Genomic DNA, 17,885 nt, shown 5'->3' on the forward strand with positions numbered 1-17,885 from the left:
TATCACTGCTGTGGTCTGGTTGCAGTTAAGGTATCACAGGAGCACTTCTCACCCGCTCCAGGCCAAAGTCAGTCATTTTAGTTCTACACTTTGAATTCACTTGAGCTTGGGGTTTGGGGAATGCTTACATGCTCTTTTTCATTGGATATATGATACAGCCAGTAATAAGAAGCAAAGTGGTGACAGTGACTTAAACTGTCATAGCTGGTTTTAAATTGTTAATCTGAACCCAAGAATATGCTGCAATTTAAAATGAATCTGCAAGCACATCTCTGGCTGTTTGCAATTTCAGAGTGGCCCAGTCCTTGGGCACTGAGGGATTAAAGGGGAGAGAGATCAGTGCCTGAGAACAAATGTCTGTTCTTCAGATGTGTGTTCCTCAGGTTTTAAGAGCCTTTAGTCAGAAATGGGGTCCAAAACAAGCCAACAAGGAAAGATGCTTATCAATAGTTGAATCTACACAGGTGCTGGAATAGCCACAGTGTTGCATCCCCTGAGCAAATGGGTGAGTGGACACACACCCATCCCACTGCAGTTCCTTTAGAGATTAAAAATTCTGAATTAGTTTACTTCTAGTTTTGTTCTAATTAAGTCATAGTTTGCCAGAGTAAGTCTTATATGACAAGTTCTCTAATTTTAATCATGATGTTGGTTTGTCAATATATATCAAAGTTTTATATCTTCTTTTTTTTTTCCATTAAAGAAAATCTTTCTAAGCTGTTGTGATGAATAGGGCGTAGTATATATATTTTGCAATTTTGTATTTTGTTCATCATGGTACCTTTTGGCATGACACTGCAGGCGGTGTGCAGTGATGTGCACATAACTGAGAGATTTTCTGTAGTCTCTGAAGCATATTTGGAAAGTTGTATTTAAAGATTAGCTTATTAATGTTGTGTTTCAGGGGCATGTAGGTAATTACTTTTACAGCTATAGATGGGTGATGCTGTCTCGCGAATGCAAAATAGGTTTCTGCACTCTGGCTGAATCAGCTCTTTGTGGTTTTTGATGATATTAACCAGTGGCTTACAAATGTGCCAGTGACAGGCAGGTTTTGCATTCAGGGCTCCTCTGTAAAAGCACAGGTCTTTTTCCCCAGTGCTCACAGGAAGACTTCTGCAGGCCAACTGATAAGACTCCCTCCTGTGCAGGTAGATGCAATGTAATGAAATTGGATGTGTGTGCTGGGTTTTGTAAATAAAATGAGATTGACCCCAGCCATTATCTCATTTATCTCATTTACATTGTAAAATCAGTATCTACACTATTGATTAGAGCATAATTAGTTAATTATGAACAGGAAAATGCAGAGTTATGTAGGGCTTGAGCACAGCCAGCTGTACTGCTAAAAAAACTAATAAAAACAATCCAAGGGCAAGAGCAGATGGAGATCACTTTATTAAACAACAAAGCAGACATATTTCAGGTATGGAAATGCCTAATCCAGCTTTCTTGCTGTGAATATGTAGCTGATCTGCATTCTAAACTTCTATAAGTGAAAAATGTTCTGTTATTTTTTAACTTATTAACCTTACTACTTCAGAATGCACCCATTTTCTTGGTATATAGTGGGCATATATTTATCCTCATTAATTGCTGGAATGAGGAACACAGTGATTTCTAATTTTGATGCATAAAGTAATTTCAGGCTTGTTATAACATTGATAGTAAGCAATTACTTGTCAGAGGTAATTTAGGAGATTAGGTTAGCTTGTCTTTGTGTGGAGCTATGTTTTTATTTGCACAAAGTTTAGAGCAGAGCAGCTAGCCACACCACTGAAGATGGCCGTGCACTTAACTGCATTTATAAATCATGGGCTTTACCACAAAGACAATTACCAACAAACAGTAGCATGATAAAATATTTCCTAGTTTAAGGACTGTTTTGAAGGTGTGACCTTGAATGCACAAGGGTAAAAATTTCAACAGCCTTTAATATGGAAGAAGTGGCTTCTTTCCCTTTTCCCCTCACACCTAGCCTAACAGTTTTACTTGTCCTATTAAGCCATCTTCAGGATGGATGGGATGATACTTGTAAATGACAGTGCCGTGTGATTCCTTTGCTTTGTAAATGTCCGGATTGTGATTGATCTGTGAGTGTGTTTTACCAAGAGGCTGCGAGACTGTTAGTGACACCTTTTGTGACCCAACATTTCATTCTCTGTAATTAAGTTGAAAGTACACTGTATTTTGTGTTCCTTTCTTATTTTCTGAATCTGACAGTGGATTTTCTATCATTTTTATGTTGCTAGACAAAAGAACGCAACTGATAGTATACACTTGAGGAATTAATCTTGTTTTACTAGTGCCATTTTAACCTAGGTGTAGGGTTTTCTTTCGGAATTAGGAGTTAAGAATGCCAATTTTGTTTTCCTCACTGTCATGTGTGTAAGATTCACATATTGTCCCCAGTCAGTCACAGCAGACAAGAGAATTGCCAGACAACTGGGGCATTGTCTTTAACCAAGGTGCAGTGTGTATTCATCCATTTTCCCAGCATCATGCTCTGGAAACTTCAAAGTCAGTGAATTTGTGTTCCACAATACAGAATTCATATTTCAATAAAAAGCAGTAGGAAGGAAGCGTTTAAAAATATTTGGTATAGTTTTATTTTTATGACTATGCAGATTTTTATGTTTTGAAATGTGAAAAAATACTTTTGTTATTTGCATTTTCTCAGCTGTGCAGATGCAGATTGAAGCTATTAGTAGCTGAAAACTTTCATATAGATATTTTCTAAGAAAATGCATTTTTTTTTCTGCAAAGCTAAACACTCTGAAGTGTTTAGTGACAATAAATATTAAAGCCATTCAGCTTTAGAATGGTGCCTCGAGATCTGTATTTAATTTCACAATTTTCTGGTTATTTCAACCCAGCCTTGCGAACTCCCTCTGCGTACTGCAACATGGCTAAAGGTGCAGTCAGGAACTACCTCATTTTAGACAGAAAATGGAAGAGATGTAAGAAGAGATGTAAAAGTGTAATTATAAAGGGGAAACATTTTATTTTGGACATATAAAACAGTTACCTCAAAAAAACAATCTAAATTGACACTTTTTAAATCAGATGTAGATTTTAGGATTGAGCTCTGAAAATACTCTAAATCAGTCAGAAATAGTGTGATGCTTTATTTTGTATTATTTAGAGGATCTCAAACAGTTTGCAAGAAGGGTGTTCTGTTAGGCAGTGCTCAAATGCCCTTACATGCATAAGATTTCAGATACAGAAATAGGTTAGTAAAAATATACTCCTTTACAGATGAGAACATTGAGACTCAAAGGAGGCTAAATCTTTCACTGAAGGTCACATACACTGTTGGGATTTAGGACTGTAACCCATCCCATCTACCACTCTCAACCTTTTTTATTATTTTATTATGCCTTTCACAAGAAATAAAACTGCATATATTCCTAATTTTAAGTAATATATTTTAAGTAATAACATTAGAACTCTTGTCTTGAAAGACCAAGAATGATTTCCCGTTATAAGTGTTTTCTTTTTCCTGGAGTTAGATTGAGTTATTGCTAAACAATCCTAAGTATGTATATTGTAATATGGTATATTCCATTTTTTAAAAAATACTGAAACCATGTCAGTCCAGAGTCGCATCCTGTGGATAATCAGATTATTGCTTTTAGTTTCTATTTAGCGGAAAACGGTACATACCATACCCTTATCAGTGCTCGTGTCTTACATGTAACTGCTGCAGACAGAAGGCTTCCGTTGTAAGCACAGCCTTGGCAGCAAGGACAAAAGTATTTGCTTTGGTTAAACAATCATAATCAGAAAACAGTTATTTCTTTTGATTTGGAGACTAATCCTTGGAGAAGTCACATGAACATTTTCTTCTGTTAGTACAGCGATATGTTCTGTTAGTTGAGTTCTTTCTGTGATGCATTCTGTATTCTCTTGATAAATTATATCCCTCTGTCTTTCATCTGATGATGCCCATGCCATGCTGTTATTCCAAATTTTGGATGTTTTTGTGTTTGCATGTACTGTACAGGAGGAAATGAGTACCTAGGGAAGCAGAGAAAGAGAATGTAGGGGATTTCTTAGAAAATTTGATTTTTAAGCATTTACTCTCTTTCCTATTTTTGGATCATTGGCTTTAATATAGAGTTTAAGAGCATTTAATGAAGAAAGTATTGCAAAGTAAATTTGAAAAAAGCTTTCTTTTTCATACAAAGGAATACAGAGGCATATGCTAATAAAAGTGAAGTTCAGTAGGGCATTTGGAAATCTCTGCTTTGAAAAATCTCTTTTGAGCATATTATTGTACTGATTTAAAAATCCTTTCATGAAGCACTTGTTCTAGGGTAGCATTTCTTCTGTGCTGGTACATTAAGTTTATGTTAACAACAGGTATGCTGTATGATTTGAGCTCTTTATGTGGACCACGCATAGTACAAAACACTAATGAAAGGTGTATTAAAGAAGGACATAAAATGGTTGTGTGTACATAGGGCAGTTTTATAAGCGAATGATAACAGTGAAATCCTTTTAAATTAATGCCCCTTTCCAGAAAATTCAAGATGAATGAGAAAATATTTTGTGCATTTATTTATCAACCATATTGTCCTGGTGTAAAAAAATATAATTCATATCTGTAAATTATACATGAGTTGTTTAATGTGTGAGTGAATTTTTCACAAAGTTTTCCTTGAAAAGATGTCTGCAAAATAGTATCTTAAAACAATGAGAAATCAATATGGTCACTGTCTAAAATAGTCAAAATATCTGAAAATAAATGGCAGTGAATGACATTGAAGTATCTAAAAAGTTGGGCAATTTTTTTTCTTTAATTTGCAAGTCTTTGAAATATTATCATGTATATAAGATGATGACAGGTGATATGTGAGTGTCTGCATCAGAATATTCCAAATTAAGCAGAACCTACTTGAAATGATTGTGTTTAAAATTACCCCTTATAGAAAATTGATTTTCTTTATTATGATAATGGGTCAGGAAATCTTGTGCTGAGAATTGCAGGGAAGCTCAATCTAAAATAGTACAGAAGTACCATTTAATATAAATATACATTTTGGTTTTCTGTTGCAGGTGTGATGAATGCAGGCTTTGCTACCATTTTGGCTGTTTAGACCCTCCCTTGAAAAAGTCTCCTAAACAGACTGGCTATGGATGGATTTGTCAGGAATGTGACTCTACATCCTCCAAAGTAAGTTAATTCATCCTGAAAATAGTTGAAGTATTCTGGTTTTAGGAGTGTTACTTAGTGTCTAAAGTTTTTGATGAAATGCTATGTGTAGGTCTGCTTTGGAAAACAGGAGGTCATAAAATAAAGATTTCAGATTCTCTGTAAAACAGGTAAAAAAACTAGAGTGTATGCAAAATGGAAATAATCAATAAAGAGAATTTTACTATCCCAGTTAAATGCTTGTTTTTCCCATTGTGTTCTCTCTGAGAAAGGTGTGAGTATGGCTACTGTATCAGCATTGGTAATATTGACAAGTGAAAGTATTTCAGAAGTAGTACAGAATATAAACCTGTAAGGACAGAGGTAGAAAGTGCATGTGTTTTCTAAACAAAGAAAGATGACTTGAATTACTAAACTTGTTTTTTTCACTGAAAATTTATATGAAGGTTATTAATACTTTATATTGATTGGTACACCTTGATCAAATATAACACTGTAAAACTAGACCTACGTTTTTGACTTGGATTAATTCTCTTTAATACTATTGAAAGTAATAGTATACTTCTGTAGTACTGACTTTTCAAAAAATAAAGATTTTGATTCTTTGTTTGTCTGCACAGAGTCCTCTTTAGTGCTGGCATTCTTTTCTATCATCACTGTAATCTCTGAAGATACACTTTCCAATTGATTTTCAAAATTGGATTTATAAATGCATCTGATACCTCAGTGTGAAAATAAAAGGGCACTCTAAAAGTCTTAAAGATTTTACAGGCTATTCTGACACTTTCTTTGTGTTTTGCAGAATCTTTTAACTAGTAAGGAGGTGAGTCAGTATTTGGATACACAGGGACGCAGCTGTGCATAAGTCACCTGTTAGCATACTTGGATACTTAAACTCTTTCATGATGTTACTTTTATGACTGACAGATGCAAAATGCTCAGAGAGGAGTATCATTTTTTGGCTCACTAGTGTCCCTTTCCAATTGGAAAAATATGTTATTCAGTTTCCCCTTGGGGGATTAATCAAATTCTTCTTCTGTAAGGAGGTAGGAAGACAGACATCGGAAATCAGCTGTCCAGTACAGCTTGGACATCAAGCAGTCTTTCTTGAATACCACTTACATCAAGAAACATTCCAAGAGTGAATTAAAATTGTTATTGAATTTCTATCACCTGCTTAAACTAAAACGGCTAAAATGGGATCTTGATAACATGAGTTAAAATCTCCCATCTCCTGTATTCTTGACTTCCAAGTAAATAGAAAAATCCCAGGCTTTATAATTTCCAGTTGTATTTTCCTGGAGATTATCACACCGTGTACCAGATAATTTTTTTTTAAATACTTTATCAAGTAAATTAAGTATGATGGACTTCACTTATTGCAGGGTGTATATTAGTTTTAAGGTGTGTTGAAAAATACAATGTTTTCAAGAGTAAATAAATTTTATCAGTAGAATGATTATCTATTTTGTGTTATCGTAGTGATTATTATGAATTTTTAAAATACTTGTTACTGTATCTGATTTTCTTTTTCATTCTTAAAGATTTTAAATGCGTAAATTTAAATAAAGTCTCTTGCACTTTCAAGAACAGGCAATTTGCATTGCATTTGAGTGAATATGTAATAAACATGGAAGATACTGAAAAATTGTCTTATGGGGACTCCTTGTGGTTTTGTTTAGTCATTTTCCCATAGCTTTTCAACAACTGTGCATAGAAATTTCTCCGATAAAGTTATATTGGCCTCTATGTTCCTAAAAGTCTTTTTTTAGTAGCTTTTTTCTGTTCTGTACTATACTGCATAACAAATTCAAAAAAATTAGTTAAACTCCTTTCAACCTTAATGTGAATGTATTTTTAAAAGGATTAGGATTTTGCTTATGTACTTCATAATTTTCAAATTCAAAAGTCTATATGGCTTTAGGTTTGTGTATCATATATCTGTGATTTTTCACAGCCAGGAGGAGATGATATGATAAGGCTTTTTTTCTACCCCACTCTACAGAGGGTAGCCTCTAAACGTGTGCTTAGAGCTCAGAAGAGGACTATTGTTGAGAAAGTTGGGTCATTTACTGCACTCTGCCTGACCTGTGGATGAATTGCAAGGCTGAGCTACCAGCCATTTCAGTCTCTCAGTCACTCACTGCATCCAATTTTTGATGTGTCACAGGGAAGTTTCCTGTATTGATTATAGCAGCAAAATGCAATTGAATTTCTTCCTTTGACCAAGGAGACTGTTGTTTAGTTCTCATTCTTTCAACTTTGTTCATCTTTTTTGATCCAGTACAAATCACTTTTATACATTTTAAAATTCCCCAATGATATCTTCATTAGCAGTATTGGGCCTTGAAAATAATTGATAGGTAAATTACATTATTTCAGTTACAAGAGAGATTGTAGTGCGTAACATATAATGACTACTTAGAAGTTTTTACTTCTAATTACAAATTTCAATTTTAGATGTTTAGGAAAAGTTGCATTCTGCTGACAACGAATAATGCTATTTTATTTTCAGATTTTGCTAAGCACTTGCAGGTGTCAGCAGTACAAGTGATGTAATTTAGCAGTAATAAACATATGCTTTAATTTGATATCTAGCACAAGTGCTGGACATGCTACTTCCATTTTTCTTATACTAGTCATAGGACTCTCCAGCAATTGTGTTAGTTTTTCCACCAGTGTAACATATTCCCATATTACCCTGCCTGTCAGATAATAGACAGACAGTGACTTGCTGTAGGGCATGAGGGCAAGAGCTTCTCTGCTGGTAATACTTGCTGTCAGCCTTCTGTGGAATGGGTAATGCTCACTACTAAGGTCTGACAAGCTCTCTCATCTCAAAAACATTGTAGATTTTGTTACATCACATGAAAGCTGAAATAAACCTATAAGGTCTCCATTTCTATAACATTATCCATCTACCCTGCAAAAGGATTACAGTGCGCTTTCAGGGTTGCCAAACAGCACTATAAATCATAATACTCCTGCTAGTTTGTATTAGTGGTATTCAGACAATATAGAACCTTGTTTTAGTTAAATTTAAGAAAGATAAAATAAATAGAATGTAAACCAAATTACTCAATATTATGACGTGGTAGTATTTAGTAGTAGTAGTATTTAGTAGGAATAAATGTGGCCTGACCATTTGTTCATTATGTACAATAAGATCTCACTATGAACTCTCTCTATGTTATTAGATGTGGACTCCTTTCTATTGCCTTCCAGTGAAAAGTAGTGTTTGAAATCTCTCCTCCAATTTTAAAATTTGAAAAGACTAAGGCAGTAAGGAGTTTAAACATATTATCATGCTGGTTACACTGACCATGGTAGTTGGGTTGCTCATCTTTACATGCAATCTATTTTGCAAAATGCTGCGGAGTGTACATGTTGGGTCATTATTTGAGTGCTGCAAGATCAACTGCCTTGTCTCTAGACTTCTGTTTAGTTTGCTTTTATTTCATCTTTTTACTGTATTGCATTTTTTCAGTGGAAATAAATTGTCAGTATATATGCATAGAATTCTCATCTAAACCCCTCAGGAAATATTTTCTGGAACTACAAATACATGACACACCAAGCCTGGCAAATAATATATTTTTGTATACATTTTGTGTTGGAAAGCAATTGTGGATGATTTTGCTTATTTTCCAAGCATTTCTTTGGGTATATCTTGCTTTCACATAATAATATGCAAATGTAATTGGACACTGTAATATTAAATTATTGAATATAATGTTTGAAATAATGTTTTAAGTTTAAAAGAGTTTTTGATATGCAAAATGTATTTCAAACCTTTACATTTGGTCAGATAAAAAGAAAAAAGTGTACAATACAATTTAATTCTTGTATTCCATGGAATTGTATTCCAGTCAAAAATAAAGTTGGTGGTTAAGAAGGCCTGTGAGGAGTGCAGAAGTGTCTTATCTATTCCTGAGTTGTGCAGGTGACAGTCTTGTTATGGTTTATGGATTTTCATCTTTTTCATTATGACTTTTTTTCCAAACTAAAGAAGCATTTCCTCACACACATAGTTTCGTACAAGTGTGTTAAAAATTAAACAATGAAAACAAAAATTCCTGATATCAATCTCTCAAGTTAGGAAATACCAAAATTAAGGTGGCATGAAGCACTGTAAGTCCTTTTGTGGCTATGTGGGACTTTGCAGCCTTTAATCACTTCATGTTATGATTTTTTTGTCTTCTTCTATAGGACCTCTGCCTTCTGTGATTTAGCTGTTGGGGGTCACTAAAAAGGATTAATTTGGGTTGAGGTATTAGGAGAAAATACTGTCTTTAGGTTTTGCAGGGCACGAGAACTAAAGCGATGATTTCAGAAATGGGAAAAAGAAAGTTTGACCTTATATTTGAAGTAGTTGAGTTGTTACCAGTAAATTGAATTTTATTTTGTCTCACCCCAGAGCTTCTGTGAGTGCTAGACAAAATTAACATTTCCAAATGTTTAGTAATTTTTTTCTCCTTGTTTGCTGTTGCCCAGCCTGTAAAAATGCTGAATTCTTTGAGCTGGTTGGTGATAGTGTAAGCAGTGTTTTGAAAGTACAAAGTGTGCATAACGATGTGGTGTAGACTATTGCAAATTGAGTACTTTAATAGAAATTTTATTTCTTACTCTCTGTGTGTCTTGGCTTCCCTATTACTAAATGTCAACACTGCTCCCTTATTTTGGACATTTTCTGTAGATTTGGATGAGCTGTTCTCTGGAGCTGCCTTTTCCTGTCCACTGGCAATAGGAGGAAGCCAAGACAGGTAGTTTAGATTAGTGAGGGTTATAGTTTAGGTGGAATTCTCCTTGCCTGAGTACACATAGAAGATGATTGAATCAGCGTTGCATGGACAGACTTTATCTGAGCTTTTACTAAACAGTCTGAACGAAACATTTTCAATTTAGCCAATATCTTTAACTTTCCATATATACAAGAAAACACTATTTGGATGTAACATATGAGGTTGGCACACAGTAGTAATATAATGCTTAATCATGCCTTAAATATGTTTTATATGTGCTATATTTTGTCATACAATGCAATTTTACAGTTATATTTAAAATACATTTTAAAATAAATATACCAAAAAAATCCTTAAGTCTTTTGAAATAGTTCAGACTTGCTTCAGTTGCATATTCTGACAAAGGGTAACCCTCATTTAGTCACCTTACATTAGAGAGATCGTTGCACCTTCTTTTGAGGACAGAACATAGAAGCAAATGTACTGCCATCACGGCACACAGCATTGCAGCTGAAGAATGATAAAAGAATACTGCTAATAAATCTGCTTGCTGGTTCAAGCAGAACATAATATAATGGGAAAAAAAGTTCAGTTTCTATGCAACATTTTTCAGCCAGAACTTAGGAGTATTTCAAGGTAGTTTACAGAAAAAGAAATTACATAGTGCAATTCACGGGCTGCAGTTGTCTTTCACCAGTGCAAATATTATGATTTATGTTATGGTCATCAGGAATGATCGAGTTAAACATTTTTGTGTGTATTTATATGTTTAAAAGTTTGTTGAGGACAGTTTAATTAGGAAATAAAGATGTTTTTTAATATACAGCTGACAAATATGTGGTTTTCCTACGTTTCTGACGAGCAGTAAGACATTGACAATGTAATGATTTCCTTAAAAATGAACAAATTCACCAAGTCTATAAAGCCCTGTAAAGATTTAACAGAAGTCCTTACACCACTTATACCCTGGTTTTATAATTTCAGTAATGCCAAACTTTGGCACAGAAATTAATTTCACTATCAAGAGTGTTGAAAAAGGGTGAAATTGCAGTGTATGGCAGTTCTTATTAGTTGGCTGAAGTATTGCCAAATGTGTTGTAATATTTGCTTCCCAGGTATAATATTTAAAAAAAAGAAATGAGTTGGCACAGCCTCTGTTATTTTCTGGCAAACAGGTATAACACATCTATGTAATGAATAATTTATATCATAAAATGTTCCAAAAATAATCAGCCTTGAAATTAACCTAAGATGGGACTTGATTTATGAATAGTGGATAAGTTATTTGCTATGAAATCCCCAAGTTAATCCAAATATTCACATACACTTATTTGGCAGGAGATTCCCATAGTGTAGATGGGAAGCTTAGGTTTTAATGAAAAAAAAAGGTTAAGCGCTCTAAAATATTTCTGGAACAGATACTTGTTTTAAATATTTTAATTCTTCTCCACATCAAAATCAATTTTACCAGTTCAAATATTCCCTGGTACTGATTGCCAGATCTTCATCATGGACTTCTAGAGCTTGTACTTTTTAGGTGCAGCTTAACTTTATAAAATTTTATAGTAGAAAATGAGCAATATGATATAACATTGTCTTTCCCATAACGTTGTCGGAACAGATCTCTCTTTGGCAGGTGACTGTGCAGCTAATACCAGGCAGAAGTTTAAAGAAAGTGGAATACAGAGATTTTTTGTAAAATGTATTATTGTTTCGAATGCAAAAATCAGATTTCTGATTCTGAAGGATAACACTGGGATAGATCAAAAAGTATTATAAGAAATAAACTATTAATTAGGAGTGCAAAGTGAAGTACATAACTTTTTCTTGCATTACACTTTGACAAAAGCCAGCAGTTATAATAAACCTGCTAAGAATCTCTTTTGCAAGTGGCGTATTTTTAGAAAACTCAGACTTAAACTATGCACTGCAGTTTTAAATGAGATTTTTTTTGTCAAAAGAAAAGAAAAAACCTCTTTAATGGTACTTTTCCAAGAATTATTTGGTTTCCAAGTTCATTTTCTTCACCATATTTTTTGCTATACAGGAGAAGGAAGAAATCCCTTTGCTGCTTAGCTTTATTCACTCTTTTTCATAAACAACCTAACAATATAGAGATTTTTTCCAAAACTGAAACTTTGCACACATTCTTTGTCTTGGTGTGAGAGCAGTAGTTTTTCCCAAAACTACTCCAGCATGTGTCTGTTTCCACAAGGTGCAGTCCTTCAGGAACAGGCTGCTCCAGGTGGATCATAAGTCCTGCCAACACGCCTGCTCCAGTGCGTACTCCTCTCTCCATGGGTTCACAGGTCTTGCCAGGAGCCTGCTCCAGCACGGGCTTCCCACAGGGTCACAACCTCCTTTGGGCATCCAATATGGGGTCCTCTGCGGGGTACAGGTGGATCTCTGCTCCCCCATGGACCTCCATGGGCTGGAGAGACACAGCTGCCTCACCATGGTCTGCGTCACGGGCTGCAGGGGAATGTCTGCTTCAGCACCCGGAAAACCTCCTCCTCCTTCTTCACTGACCTTGGTGTCTGCAGTGTTGCTTCTCTTACTCGTCTCTCTCCAGGTGCTGTTGAGCAGGTTTTCCCCCCTTCTTGAATACGTTATCCCCACTGCCACTGTTGCTGATGGGCTCAGCCTTGGTCAGTAGTGGGTCCAGCTGGCACTGGCTCTGTCAGACATAGGAGAAGCTTCTGGCAGCTTCTCACAGAAGCAAACCCTGCAGCCCCCCACCCTGCTGCCCAAACCTTGCCATGCAAACACAACACAAAAGTGAAGAAAATTATTTTTTCACAAGGCTTTGTGAGTGTCACACGAATCAAATCATTACTGAGGTAGTCCTGCTTTTCATGAGTTGTCTTGATAATTTTGCTTTTTTGTGACTAAAAATATGTTACTGAAGTTAAAAAAAGGATGGCTGAATTTAGAAATGAGCTTGGTCATTAATTACCACTTTGGTTAAAATGCACACCCATGTTCAATTGCCAGTGGAACGTTTAAGAGGTCCCTGATTAATAAAGTGCTGGAAACAAATCATGAACAGCATAGTGCTTGTACATTTTTAATGCATGTAATCTGAATGTATACAGTCTAAAATTTAAATGACTAAATATCTAGTTTAGTTATAATAAATATTACTCGAAGGTAATGGTTAAGGAAGCAAAATTTTTTCATGAGCAGCTGTTAGAAATACCGCTGCTACTCTCTACCTTCTTTTAAGTTATGCTTCTAACAAAATCTGCTTACAATTATGGTTTATCTGGGCAATAGCTCTGCTACTGAATTGTGACTTACTCTTCCTAAGCCATGACAGAATGAATTTACAACCTACATTGCCTGCTACTGTAATACTGAGTGGCAAGAAATCTCTGCTGGGACCTAGCTGCAATGGGGAAAATTCAGAAATCAGCTAGTGTCAAGATTGAAGTAAAGCCACTGAATGTGGTTTTATGCTAGCACAGCATGAGAGAACAAAAAACAAGAGCACTTTTTCCGCCCTGAGCAGCACCCCACAACAGGAATATTTTATATCTTCTCTTTGATATGCAGCTATGCATACTCTCAAAGAATGTGAGAAGGCTGAAAGAGGAGTAGTGTCTAGGAAGGACAGAGGAAAGAAGATTGCTTGCTTCTTACAGAACTGGAGATATTCTTGCTTTTAAAAATCAATTTGTAGATATTTACAATATTGGGCAGCATTGTGGCAATGAATTTTGCTCGTTGAAGATGCTGTATGGAATTGTAAAAGACACAGAGATAGTAGTTTTACATATCCTTTTCAAGTGAAGTCAACAAAAAGAAAATACACATTTGTGAGAGTCACTGCACTGTAGCTGCCAAAGCATATTTTACACCACTGATGAACATTCAGATGTACTTAATCAATCCAGTTGTCTTCCTACTTCTAGAGTTCCTAACATAATGAACCTTTTGGGTGTCGATACTTAGGGGTGTCATGTTGACAGTGGAGCCATAAACAAATCTAGCAATAAATTGTAATTGACCATCACTACTTTCAATCAACAATCCTATTGGAAATTTTGATTTTTATTTACTTAATTAGTAGAAGATATGTTGATTTTTGAAGTGTCTGAAAAAAAGTGTGAATGAAAAGCTTGTAATTTGCTTTTGAATTTTTAAACCTTTTAAGTCTTGATTAAATTCTTGGGTTAGATGATATAAGATTCCAAGAGGGCAGTATTCAGAAAAAAGCTCTGACATTTCTATTGTACACAATCTTTTTTTTGTTTGAATATTCATGAAAAATTAAACAGTCACCAGAAAATAACAAGGTGTGTTCTTTGCAGTGACATAAACAGTAACTCCTGATGTGCAAAGATATGTCTGGGGGCTGGTGGCATCCTGTTCCACTCTGTTGTTACCATATTTCTGAGATAAATTTCTTTACCTATATTTAAATATATTTAAATACATATATTTAAATATATTTCTTGCCGTGTGTTTTACAAAGAACTAGAAGGTATGTAATTAAAGAAGAATTATATACTTTAAATCCTCACTAGTCCAGCTTCATTTGGTTGCAAATTATCTTGGGACATCACCTGTAACCGTATTCTATATGACAGAACAAGAATTAGATCTTTAATTGTTAATCTCAGGATAAGATCTGAACACATTATCATAGTTGCCCAATTAACTGCTCATGTTTACTTTCAAGGTTGATTTTATTTTCAAGTCTTCCAAAGAAATGCAGCCATATATGTCACTTTACGTAATGTGTCACTCATCAGTATAAATTGCTAATGCTGCTTGGGCAAAATCTAATCATATTGAACCAGGAGAGAGAAAGAAGATGGGGTAAGAAACCAAAAAAAGTGCCATTTTATGAAATGCTAAGCAAGTAATGAATTCTAGTACAGTCAAGATTCTTGCTTTTCATTGTCGTGTTCGATAGTGGAAGTGAGATTCAGTTGCCATTGTCAAACAGAAATTCTCTTAGTGCCAGCCACATTTAATCATATTTTGCAGAAAACAGCTGGGCATTGCTGATTTGTGCTGTGTCAGCCACTTTCTCCTCAAAGGAGTGTCTCATTGCTTGGATTTTAACATTCTGTAGCAGAAAAGTTCCATCCTCTTAAAATTGGCTCAGCATATAGCTTGTGTGGGAATATAGCTGCAAGAGCATTACAATCAGCTCTACCAGGAAAACACACAAATATTATATAAAATTTTAAGGTGGCTTTTGAAAAGATTTTCACAAAACCTTTAAAATGTATAGTGCGTTGTTAAATTCTGGTAGCAATTAAGTTTATCTGAGATTTTTTAGTAAACGTGTTTTGATAACGGTTGAAAATTATTATCTGGTTCAGTGGTTTGAAACACCTTTGTGCATGTTTGAAAAGTCTTAAGTGTATTTCAGCTGCGACAAACAGTACCAAAAGATTTTGTATGTGGAAAACGTTGGAATGTGTAGATATCAAGATTTCTTTTAGCAGCTAATCTCGTGAAGGCTGAAGGGCAGATGGTATCCTTTCAGATATGGTGTAAATAGCCAAAAAAAAAAAAGTATCAAAAAGGAAATAGCAAGATAACTCAATATGGAAGGTACATACAAGTGTACTTCAAGTGAGTTAATCACATCAGATTTATTTTTGGAAGTAGAAGGGTGTCAGCAGATTAAGACAGTCATTGACATAATGAATATTAAATCTGTAACCGATCCTCTGCAATAAATAAGGACACATATCAGGTACTAATATTTACAAGTATATTGAGTATTACATGAAGGTGCAGTTTACCCTACCATTTTGTTCTGCCACATATCTCCACTGCTTCTTTAGGTTAAATGTACTGCACAAGACAGAGGAATTTCAGAGCAAAATGATACTCTAAATACTTTGTTTTGTAACTAGCTGGTGGTAAGGAACTTCTTGAAGATGTCTGTTTTCACATAAGGATAGCTTTAAAAGTCTTACATTTAAAGGTAATTATGAGAAAATACAAAAATATTGAGATATGGGAGCTGTGATTTATTAATCTGTTATTTATTCTCTCACTGAATGAACTGTTGACCTGTTGTTTATGTGCTTTCTGGATGCAGCATAGACAGAGACTGAAAAGCTCCTTTATATAAAAAGTAGTTAAATAGAAGACAATAGATATGCTGGTTAATACACCATGAATCATTTTACCCACTGACTCATTCTTCCATGCAAAGTGACCTGCTTCAGATAAAGAATAGTAAAATGGCTTAAGCAATCCCTTGGGAAATATGATTTTGAACCCCTGTAAGAAGAGAAGGAGAGAAGTGAACCAGGATCTTCCCTATGATGATGGAATGTATTCACCAGTTAATTCAGGGCAACAGTCAAACCATCATCTGAAAGTAAGGCATTCAGTGTGTCTCTTTTTTCTTTTTATAATTTGGGAAGAAATAAAAAGAAAAAAGGTACGGACAGTTATTAAACCCCAGAGAGCTTTCAGTGTAGTGAAGCTCAGAAGGAGGAAGGGAACTGTTGATGATCCAGGGTAGTACTGCTGAATTCTGAATCAAGCTGGCATTTAAAATACCGTGTTATTTTGAAAATTCCTATTGTTAGTTTAAATGATTCTGCATTCTGGTATGCTGACCTTAACAGATTTTATTCTGAGGTATCTTAGTATATATTTAAATTAGCATTTTGGTTAAGGTCAGAAATTCGTTTTTGAAAGGAATTACCAAGTTGCCACCAATTGCTAAGCTTTGGTTCACATTATGGAGTGGTTCCAAGATTGTGCCAAGTGAGTGCCTGTCAAGGGGCACTGAAGCCGAGGATTTATTCTGACTGCTAGTGGGCATACCGTCTTCATGACACTATCTTTGCAATGTGTATTGTACACCTGGCTGATCCTCAACACCAACTTCTTAGATCTAAAGAGCTGTTCCTATCACCCCACAGTTTACTGGTATGAAGTGACTCTTGCATATGCTGTATCAAAGGTATGTTTGTGTTTCGGTTTCATTGCCTATAAAAGTTGTTTCATTCCTATTTTAATAATCTGTGAAATTCACGTATTAGTACTCTCAAGATCAAAAGCCTAAAAATGAATACACAAATATATACTGCTGGGGTATGAAGTTTTATAATTTGTATGTGTCTGTAAGCACTGTATTCATATGCTATTAACTGAAAGCATCTGGTCTACAATGTTAAGCAACCATATTTAAGAGTAAAGTACTTGGTGTGTGTTTTCTACTACAGATGAGAAACATAAAAAGGAATTTTGTCAAGTAGGTGTAATCTGATAAAATAACCCAACCAAACAAAAAAAGAATTGCACCCAAACCTAAAAAAAATCACAAGGAAAATATATATATGCCTTAGAAACAAGGCAGTAAAGTTGACATTTCACATGAATTTAGTTTCATCGTTCCATGTATCATTTGCAGTGTTCTTAATTAGGGAAGAATGAGGAGTTTCTAGACCTTTCTAAGGGTGCTTTAAAGCTGCAGCAGTAGTTGTGACCTTTCAGTTCCCGTGAGCTCAGCAAAAAATGGCTGATTAATGTCATATCTTAAACTGTGTCAACTGGGCTGTTCGTTCCCTTTTTAGTAAACATCCCGTTGTCTGTGCAGCTCAGTGTGACAGTGTAAAATAACCTACTGTTTTAGCTGGCTACTTTATATTAATAAAAGTATGTATGTCTATTCAGTGGTATGAAGTTATCTGGAAATTTTCTTTTAATTATATTAGCAACTGGCATGAGTGAATAAATCAGGGGCACTCACAGAACAGTGTTCTTAAGATTTGTTTGAAACTTCTTAAAGGATGACCAAGATATTTTTTTTTAATATGGCACATTCAGATGTTAGATCTGTGAAGTAGGGTATAGGAAACATTTTTATAGGTTTTTTTTTAAGAAATGATAGATTCATTCTCTAAAAATATTTTTATAGCCTTGAATTAATGTTTTACTTTTCTGCTTTTTCAGTTCAAAATAAATGATGGTGCCTTTTAGGAATAGAGAGAGAGAAAGGA

General features: G+C 34.9%; 1 protein-coding gene across 3 annotated transcripts in view; it reads left to right on the forward strand.

Annotated features, from left to right (window-relative positions):
- The window catches only part of PHF14 (PHD finger protein 14), a 160,841-nt gene that overhangs the window by 102,094 nt on the left and 40,862 nt on the right, over positions 1–17,885 (forward strand). For all 3 annotated transcript variants that reach the window (XM_027639169.1, XM_027639167.1, XM_027639170.1), the window contains exon 17: positions 5,062–5,179. In XM_027639169.1, coding sequence (XP_027494970.1) covers positions 5,062–5,179 — 118 coding nt within the window. The remainder of the gene's footprint in view (positions 1–5,061; positions 5,180–17,885) is intronic.

This window comes from Corapipo altera, unplaced genomic scaffold (assembly GCF_003945725.1).
Source record: "Corapipo altera isolate COAL_440 unplaced genomic scaffold, ASM394572v1 44, whole genome shotgun sequence".
Taxonomy (NCBI): domain Eukaryota; kingdom Metazoa; phylum Chordata; class Aves; order Passeriformes; family Pipridae; genus Corapipo; species Corapipo altera.